The sequence below is a fragment of the Mchenga conophoros genome, linkage group LG9 (genome assembly GCF_057382185.1).
Source record: "Mchenga conophoros isolate Kocher_MC1m ecotype Shallow Benthic linkage group LG9, M_conophoros_male_GT1.1, whole genome shotgun sequence".
Lineage (NCBI taxonomy): Eukaryota > Metazoa > Chordata > Actinopteri > Cichliformes > Cichlidae > Mchenga > Mchenga conophoros.
In genome coordinates, this window is record NC_140534.1 from 20586023 (window position 1) to 20596412 (window position 10390).

Here is a 10390-nt window from a genome sequence, read left to right on the forward strand (position 1 = left end):
TACATGTGTATACTTTTGCTAGGAGTGTGTTGGAAATTTGGAAATTGAGTGTTGTGCAGTGAATTGTGCCTACAGTTTTGCAAAGTGTGTGTTACAAAATTGCAAACTGAGTGCAAAGCAGTTTTTGTGCTTTTAGTTTTGCACACTCAGTGAGTGGTTTTGCTATAAGTCTGACTAGTTTTAGAAATTGTGCTACAGGATTCACAGTTAGTGTTTAGGCATTCGGTAAAAACTGTAATTCTTTTCTCTTCTCACACTAACTGGCTGACCCTCTCAGATATATCAGTAAACCTTTGGAAGATCAGGGTTTTGCAACATCAACTGGTAAGAATGTATGAACGCTATGAAGGAAAAAAGACATGAAGCCTAAAAACATGCAAATCCCTGACAGGCACTCACCAGCCCCTTTGTTAGGTACAGCTGTTCAGCTGCTTGTTGACACAAATGTCTAATCATCCATCACATGGCAGCAACTTAGAGTACGTACACATGTAAACGTGGTCGAGACGAGCTGCTGAAACTAAGCTTGAGAATGGGGGAAGAAAGGTGATTTAAATTGCTGTCAGTGTGCTGTGGTTGTTGGTGACAAACTGGTTTATTTCAGAAACTGTTAATCTGCTGGGATTTTCCCACAAAACCATCTCTAGGGTTTAGAGAGAATGGTCCGAAAAAGAGGAAATATCCAGCGACAATTCTCTGTTTGAAAATATCAGGAGAGAGTGATTAGATGACATTGAGCTGATAGGAAGGTAGCAGTAACTCAAATAATCGCCTGTTACAACCAAGGTACGCAGAAGAGCATCTCTGAACGCACAACATATAAAACACTGAAGTAGATCGGCTACAGCTGCAGAAGGTGCTACTCCTGTCAGCTAAAAACAGGAAACCAAGGCTACAGCAACACTCATCAAAACTGGACAATGGAAGATTGGAAAAATGTTGCCTGGTCTGCTGAGCCTTGAATTCTGCTACAATATTTAGATGGTGATGGGTCAGAATTTCCTATAAACAACATGCAAGCATGCCTTGTATGAGTGGTTCAGGTGGTGGTGTAATGGTGTCGGGGGAAATATTTTCTTTGCACATTTTGACCCCATAGTGTCCCCATCTTCTGTTGGCTGTTTCCTCTTGGATAAAGCAGCATGACACAAAGTTCAAATCATCTCAAACTGGTTTCTGCAACATGTCAGCGTGATAACTGGCCTCCACAGCCATCACAGGTCGATCCAATAGAGCATCTTTAAGATGTGGTGGTTCGGGAGATTCACAACATGGATGTGCGGCACCTTGTTGAATCTGTGTCGGAATAACCTTACGTTGCAGGGTGTGCGTAATAAAGTGGATAGTGAGGGTAGACTAACATGTACAGTCAGCACATCCTATGTTAGCTCTGCAGTTTTGTTTAAATCAGTAACAGGAAACTAAAACAGGGCATTTAAGCCCATCTAATGCCATTTCATTGTGCGTGTGTATGCATTAGATGTTACCTTAATAAGCTATAACAACTATTTTTCCTTGTAACCCAAAGCCCAGTGTAATCTTTCACTGGATCAGTTATGAAATAAAAACACTGATGCAAAAAACAGATCTTCACTTCTGCTTCTAAGACAAACCGTGGGACTGACCCCGACTTGAGAAACTGAAAAACCTATAACGAAGCACTTCATCTTACCACAGTGCTGCGCGCCCCTTCGGTTATTGCGTAACATTCTTTTCCCTTGAATTCATATGACCGGGACATTGAGGACATCTGTAGGGAGGCCTCAGCTCTGCATTTAAGCGGGAACATCTTGTTGTTGACTTGACTGATGGTTTCCTGTCGTGAGATGAAGAAACAGCACAAAAGAGGCACTTGAAAGAACGTGTCTGTGGTCTCACCTGAATCCAGCAGGTATGTAACTATGCAGCAGTCTCTGTGGTCACCTTGGTGACCACAAAAACACCTCATATTTTGTTTCCTGCAGCTAACAGGTACTTTGTGGTGTGCTTTGCTTCTACCACCTGTCTCTTGTTTTTGTCTTCCAGCACAGGAATTTGTATTGTATTGGTTAAAAATTTAAGATCAGGTTATCTGACATCTGCTGCTTCTGATTGTGGGCGCCGGGAAGAGTAAACAAACCTCTCGTAGCTCATCAGCAGCAAATTTAAATGCCAGCTTACTGATACTTGAATGACTTGATGTTTTCAGGCCAGATAAGTTAGAAACAAGCACTACTATGCAGGGATTGACTTGCACGTGCCATTAAAAACTGCGCATATGTGTATTTAGTGCACCCTGCTGAAACGTTACCTTTTGCATAAGAGTGGAGCTGCAGTAGAATTGGAAAGTTTTTCAAGCTGTGACACCTGCCTGCACGGATGTCTGTCACCTGTCTGAGCTACAGCCGTTGTGAGACCGCTGTGGGAAATGTCTTTCATGGCAGTATGAATGGCTAACGTTAGCTTTCGCTGTGAAACTGCCAAGTCATACCCAAACAAGGTTCAATCATAAAACAGTGTCAGCAGACAGGATGGCATAGACTTTTAATATGAGGATGTGTACTCAGATCGAAAACAGTGAACTTGCCACATTCGAGTATGTTTCCCACCACACTAAATACGTTATACTAGTGAAAGCATTTAAATACTTCCCCAGGTATAAACTGCTGATCTCATCACTTAGCCCCTGCAGAAAGGGGTACTTGAACCGACCGTTGAAGACTCATCCTGTTTGTTGTTGTGCGGTGAAGTATTGAACATAAGCAGCATAAACTGGAGTATGAATCGTTTTTTTAATGTTTCGTAGTCATTTAAAGCAGCACACAGCAAATACATGATGGAACAAATGTTTAAAAAAAATACAAACAGTATTTACAGTAATGTACAGTTTTTACAGTAATTTCAGATAAAAATGTGCCTGTTACTGTCAGTATGTGGTTGAAATTAATGTAAAGGCTTTTTTTTTTTAATTGTTGTTACTTTTGAAGTTGCAAATGCCATTGTTGCTCCTCTAATGTGGAGTAATGCATGAAGAACATAGTGGAAAACATGAATTGGGCTCAGATCTCAGGTACGGTTAGGGAAAATGGGCAGTTATATGGAAAGGGCAGGAGTAGTATCAGTGTCTGACATGAGAGAGGGGCGTTTGGGAACTGCCTGCGTTTTACTGAGCCCTCCTTTGCTCATACCTCCAATGCAAGTCCTCACCATCCTTTGCAGGTCTTGTCTGAACCGAACTCCAATGAAGACGTAGAGGAAGGGGTTGAGGCAAGCGTGTGTATATGCCAAACTTTTGGCAACCTGTCCAGCTATATCAAAATTAATTACAGTGTCACAATCTGTGTAAGTCATATTAGTTGCCTGTCTGGCTTCCACAATCAGCAGGCTATTGTAAGGCAGTTGAGAGAGGACAAAAACAAACACCACAGCAAGGATGACACGGAGGGCCTTGTGCTTTTCAAAGCTCTTGGCCTGCATAAGTGTGCGAATGATGACAGAATAACAAAAGAACATGACTAGTAGAGGAATGCAGAAGCCCATGCAAATCTGCAGGGACAGCACGAGGATCTTTGTATGATTGTTTACATTGTTCCAGTAGACCATAGTACAAAATTGCATTTCTTGAGATATCTTCACCTCGGCGAAGATAAACTCAGGGAGTGTGAGGAGAGCAGAGACAAACCAGACACCAAGGCAAGCAAGTTTGCTGTAGAACAGCCTCTTTTTCTTTAGGTTTTGGGCCTTAATAACTTGAACAATAGCAATGTATCGGTCCACACTAATGCAGGTGAGAAGAAACATGCTGCTGAAGAAGTTGATCTTATAGACAGCGGACACTATTTTGCAGAGAGTGATGCCAAAATCCCAGCCTTTAATGGCATCGACTGCCCAGAATGGAAGCATGCACAGGAAAAGGAGATCAGCCACTGCCAGATTTAGCAGGTACACATCGGTCATTGTTTTCAGGCGGTTGCGCACAGTGGTGTAGATCCAAACCACCAGCAGGTTACCCACAGCACCCAGGATGAAGATGATCCAGAAGAGCGGCGGCTCGTACTGCCCACGAAACTCTCTGACCCAGGTTCTGTCACACATGCCTGATTCGTCAGTTGGCAGAGAATAGTCCTCGGTCTGAAATCAGAAAGCAGGTTTTCTCGTGAGGTATTAAAGACAACTGTTTGCAACAGATGCACTGTCTTTTTGTCTTGCTTTGAGTTTCCTGTCATGCTTTTTTTTTTTTATCTCTCTCTCTCTCGTTGAAACCCAACTCACTCTCTCTTGGTTACTCGTTGGTGGTTACATAAGATAACATGTTTACAATGGGAATACAGTGAAATTACATCAAACACTGTCTGTGACGTGCAAGCTAACCAGAGTATGCAAAAAAAACTGCCGTCAGGTGCAGGTGCCGTGTCTGTACTGGAGAAACCACACTACTGCACAGTTTCCTGCTGCTATCCAACCCTGAGGCGAAGGGGGGGGAGTGCGAACGATCCCGAGGGGCTCCAGAAAGGGGCCCCCTGCAGAACTCAGGACCCCCAGAAGCATGGCATTTAGATATAGGGCAAAGATAAAAAGCGGCGTCTTGGTGTTGAGATACAATGGAAAATTTGATGCGAACTACAGCCGTGGCTCTCTGTGGTAATTTAGTATTCTAGAGATGTCTGCTTTAGATAAATCGACTACACTTGGGTCACTAAATGGATTCTTTTACACTTTCAATAAAGATATATAATGGCAAATAAACAAACTCAGGTTTTGTGTACATACAGATTTTTAAACAGCATCTTAAATTAAGTTTTACGGTATTTTGGAATACTTTAAATACAGCAAAACAATACAAAATGTCACTTAAGCACTCCATGTGTAAGCAGGCAATACTAAGAATGGCAAGTCTACTATATATAGAATACAGACATTAGTGTTTATGAGTTTTTTCAAAGTAATACTCACTGGAGAATATGTTGTTTCATTGAAATCACTGAAATCCTCCATGATTGCTACAAAGGAACCAGAAAATGTTCAAATTAAAAACAAGATTAAAAACAAGATTAAAAAAATAGATTGCAAAAATAAAATAAAAAGTAAAAAATAAATAAATAAAATAAACATTAAATAGAACAAACTAAATATAACCTGGAGCTGAACTAAATGTTAAATGGAAACATCTTTTCAGCAGACCAACAAATTACTTACCCGCTCAGTAAGGCCGTAGTAAGCAACTTCACAGTCACAGGGTTGTCACTTTTACCAAGCACGACTCATCTTCACTAACTTATATGGTTTCTCTGCAACCACAGAATCACGTGACGATATCAGTTCATTTCCCCTCTAGGCCTTTGTTGATGCACGCGCATGTCTTTATTACAGCTAGCAGTACTTCAAAAACTAGCATCAGACATGCATGGTTTCAAACACTGACAACGTTGCACCAGTTTAAAGGAGAAGTTGTGATTTTTAGGCTGCACCATCTGAACCCTGACCATCAGGCCGGAACCAAAGCACATTCTCTCCACAGCTGATTGGGTTTGATCGAGTCGTGGCCCATTTTGTACACACAGGTGTGGAGCACTTAGAGCAGGAGATGAGTGATGCGTGAAACTGAAAACCAAAGTGCGATTAAAGCCTAAAGCTAAAAGATCGTGGGCGCTGCTGTTTCTTTGCAGTTTCAGTGGTCTGAAATTCAGACGATGTGGGCTTGTGTCAAAATAACAGTATGTGTAAGCCTTCTTGTTTCTTATTAGCATGTGCTCTTACTTAGTAAACAACTCATTGTCTGCATGAGAGAAACCGTGATTTCCCTTTGAAGTATGAGGAAATCAAATCTGGGAAGTAAAAAGTTCGTTTGGTAATGCCTAGACTAGGCTAAAGGGAGTTTAATAAAAAACATGATCATGCTGGATGCTGACCACAGTGGTGCAAAACAAATGAAGAAGAAAGTCCCTGACATACCACCTGACATCCAAACAAAACTGAAAACATAAAGTCATCTTGTGACCCGGGATGGAAGATGATGATCACACTGTGACACACTCATCAACAAGAGCCTGACACACTTTGAAAATGATTATAGATCAAATTATTGAAATAGTTCATCTGTTTTTGCTTCCTTATAGGGTTCTCTTGGGGGGCTATTTTGACCTCTCAGAAGGCCCTCCGTATGACTGAGTGTGTTGTATTCTCAAAGTTTCACTTCCTGGCCTGGATTCCTTAGCACTTGAATCAAGAGGATGAGCGTGCGAGCCATTACCTCTTCAAATTTCTACCAATTGCTCACTGGTTGCGTTTCTCGGTTTTGATCGGCGTGAGGCACGAGGAAATGAATATGTCATGATCAGTATTTACCTTCTGGGAACAGACTGTTGAAAGTGTAGCAGCCTGAGAGGTTTCACTCACTATTTGCCATCTACCAACTGCCAAAGTGCGGCTAATTGCATGGCTTTGATCTGTGGGAATGAAAAGCACCATAGCAGAGAGACCATTACATACCGTCAAACGGAAAGTTTTGTTGGCATCGGTTGATGACGGCGCCACATCAGGCTCCAAATTGAAGATGAGATCACCTTTCGAATCTTTGATGCAGTGGCTTTATTGGGAACTTTCTATGAAAAACAAACCAGTGGACATAATAAGTGCGTAATCAAAGTTTAGTGCCCTTTCAGTATCAGTATCAGGGTCAAAATGGCGAAGTCATACATCGCAATCCATCAATCTCCAATAGCTGTCATAGAGTGAGAGACAGGGTACAGGTAAGGTCAACACAAAGACGCAGACAACCATTTAACAAGTGCAGTCAACTTAGCTTTGCTAGTTAACCTACTCGTGTTTTTGGACTGCGGGAGGAAGTGGGAGTAAACAGAGAGAACCTATGTAGATGCATGAAGAACACGTAAAGTCTGTGTCATAAATGTTGTTTGATTCAAACTCGGGACCTTTCTGCCTTGATGCAAAACTGCTAACCACTGCGCCACTATATGAACCACAAATCACATACATAGATAATAAAAACAAAAAACTTGCTTTGAGAGTCTTTTCACTCCCCCCGAAAAATGCTGCATAGAATGACAACGCAATCATGCAGTGTTTCAGTGTTCCATGCAGCTGTTGTAGATTGTAACCACGGTTATGCATATTTAAAGGTGACTAAACGAGGTAGTTTACCCAACACGACTGCAGACTGCCGCCTGAATGACACACTTTAAGGCTTCATGCATCTCATGACATCTTATGACATAGCTCTCACTGCTGCTGTAGCCATGGGCGTGCTTTGTGTTTTCGTTGTTGTGTAACACGTGTGTGTGTGTGTGTGTGGTGAAGGTTTTGTTCACTGAGGCCCATGCTCTTCAACCTGTGTGGTGTGTTGATAGTAATGTCTGTCATAAAGGAACCGTTGCGCTGAGCCGTTAGCTGTGGATTACAAGAGTCTTTTAAAACAATAAATAAAATAATAAATTAATAAAAAGCAAGTTTCCTGATTAATTAAACTGTATTTGTATTTTTTGTGCTTGGACTGAACCAATAAATCAAACTATTTAATGCACATGAAATGCAAAGGAGATTTTGTTTTTAAAAGTCCAGGAAAAACCAATAAAACTAACAGATCTGTTTCTGAACATTAAGGATGAATTTCGATGGCACAAAATAAGAATTATGAACCTTCTCCATGCTCTGTTTTCAGGCTTTAGAAAATCTAACCTGTGACGGCACACTTCGCCCAATCACACATCTTTTCAGCCGTATCAGGTGTGATGTGGTGGCACTGCGGTTCAGGCAGAGGTCTTCCAGCTGTGTGTGTGTGGTGGCATTTGTTCAGGCCAACCGTCAGTACTGACCTGCTTTTGAAAAACACACAAATGGAAAGGAGAAACCTCCAAGGCTGACTTTCAGTGGTGTGCTGAATATAGGAGCAACCAGCAGCTGCCAGCTCAGCCTTACCTGTGCCAATCTGAGCCACTGAGCTGGATTTCTCATCCATGTTTTCACTTGCGGAGTATTTTATCCAAAATGATCAGAGAAACATTTGTGTTTTAGTTTTAGTGATTGATAAAACTGAAGTTATTGTACTGGGCCCTAAAAAATCAGCTTCCAGGCCGCTCTCTTTGGAACCAGCTCCCAGACTGGATTTCAGAGACAGACACTTCTCGACTTTTAAGGCCCAGTCTGCTGGGGGGTTCCCATGAGGCACTGAGTGTTTCTTCTTCACTTACCTTTTTCACTTTCTATTCGTTTACACATTACTCTGCATTTCCTTATTAGTTATTATCCATCTCTGGCTCTCTTCCACAGTGTGCCTTCTTTTCTGTCTTCCTTCCATCACCCAACTGCTCATGGCTGCCCCTCCTTGGGTCTAGTTCTGCTGGAGGAGCTTTTACTTCTCACTGTCACCAAGCGTTTGCTCATGTGTCTGCATATTGCACCAACACAGCGCATCACTTCCTCATTCATATGTGGTCACTTGCAATTCCAAACAACAAAAAACCCACATGCCAAAACGCTGAGGCTCTGAGATGTGCCTAGAAGTCAACTGCTGATGTCATGCTGCAGTCTGTGGGATATTCCCATCATCATCTGGTGGGAGAGGCGTAGAACAGAAAACCAGACGTGGCATATTCTGCTACCTTTTCTAAATCTCCAACTCTGAAGAATATAAAGCAGGGAAAACACCCTGGAATGACCATGTATACAACCTGAAACAAAAAAAATACTAGATCTCTCAACCCAATCATCCCTTGTGGGAATAAAAGACTTTGAACATGTTGTTTTGATACCTATTCATGTCAACATAACAAAAAGGCATGAAAAATCACAGAAAGTCCAGAAACAAAGGATTGTCCCATTTGTAAAAGCAAAGTAAACAGTGTAGTTTCTGTGTTAAGTTTTGTAGCGTGAAATGAATTTCCACTGTGATAGACAAAGTCACAAAACATAAGCAACAGATTCATATGACAACCTGACTTCTCTCTGATTGATGGGGGAGATTAGTCAACAGAATGAATAAGAGGGGGAAAAACATCCCAATCACTTCAGCTAAACCCGGATTATGTGTGTTACACTTACAACTGGAGATCCTCGTAGCACAGAGAGGCAAACTTTGAGTCGTTTTGTGAACTCAGCATGTATGTGCCATTTTATTTCACAGAAAAAGCAAGATAAAAAACAACTGCTTTAAGCAGTTATTCTCAGAAGTGACTAAAAGCTGCTTCCAGTATCTCTTTGTCGTCATCTGTCTCATCTCTTAGCAACTGCCAGTTACTGAGTGACATCGAGCGGGCCCGGGAAGCTGAGATATGCAGGCCTAACCTTTTTACAACAATGTTCCCACAGTGATAGTGAGGTAGCCGGCGTCACAGAGATAAAGGCAGAGACAAAGGATATGAGAGAAGGGAACCAACCTGGAAGCAGCAGTTGATGTAACAATGTCAAATAAAACATACCTACTGGTTCCACGGTGTTATGATTCTGCCACATTATGGTTACTGGGGCGATTCAGAAATCTTGAGAGACGGCAGCGTTGTTGAGTTTGTCTTTTGTTTAACGAATCCAAGCAACATGGATGGATTAACAGACAAATGTAATATCTCAGCTATCAATACACTGCCATACACCTTTACACTTACATTAACATCACCTGCAGGACAAATAGTGATCAAATATGGCTTGTGATACGTGACTGCTAAATCACCCTAGTACAAGTTCAGGGCAAGATTGAACAGGAATGTTACACTGCTCTGTAGTTACTGAATGCCATGTGGGTGTAAATATGCCAGCGCTAACATCGAAACCTGAGATTAGCGTAGATTGCCGCAGTCTTTTCTTCCACTAAAAGTCCAACCATCTTTGTTTTAGGACATTTACAGTCTGAAACTCTCCCCACCAGCACCAGCAAATGTCTGCTTCATGATTCTGTAGAAAACCAGAAGCTTCTGCGTTGCTAGTGAAACTGAGAAAACCCCTTTGATGCCTTGTCAGTGAGCAGGAAGCTGTTCTTCACCAGCTTCACTACTCTGAATTAACTATTGCCCCATACTGTGGGAAAGTGCTGTGACTTCTCTCAGCAGTGCAAGAGACTCTGCTTGGTACATACAAGTCACCACTTCCTGTGCCTGCTGCTGTGATTTATTGTCAGTCTGTTGTACAGCAGCTTAGCTTGTGCATCCTATCCGAACCAACCAGCGGTTCTCAATCCCCGTCTTGTTTACTCTTTAGCTGCACCACAAGCACGCGACTACATGCAAATATAGGGAAAGGATTTATTTATTTTTTTGCTAAACACAACTTTCATTAGGTGGTGGAGAAGAAATAATGTAGATGCCATCTTTCTGAATCAGAGCAGCGCTAATGGGTTTTAAAGCATCATCATTGTTATGAGTTTACAGCTCGTATAAGCACGTAGTGTGTTTCTCACCTACTC

General features: G+C 41.8%; 1 protein-coding gene across 1 annotated transcript; it reads right to left on the reverse strand.

The window, feature by feature from the left end:
• Nucleotides 1-2757: 2757 nt before the first annotated feature.
• Nucleotides 2758-6513, reverse strand: LOC146567186 (C-C chemokine receptor type 9-like). Its single transcript, XM_085286857.1, has 4 exons — nt 6469-6513; nt 5176-5267; nt 4933-4979; nt 2758-4110 (listed from the first exon to the last, which is right to left on the reverse strand). Exons 3-4 carry the CDS (start codon nt 4972-4974, stop codon nt 3073-3075), a joined length of 1080 nt encoding a protein of 359 aa, XP_085142983.1. The 5' UTR covers nt 4975-4979; nt 5176-5267; nt 6469-6513; the 3' UTR covers nt 2758-3072.
• Nucleotides 6514-10390: the final 3877 nt, after the last annotated feature.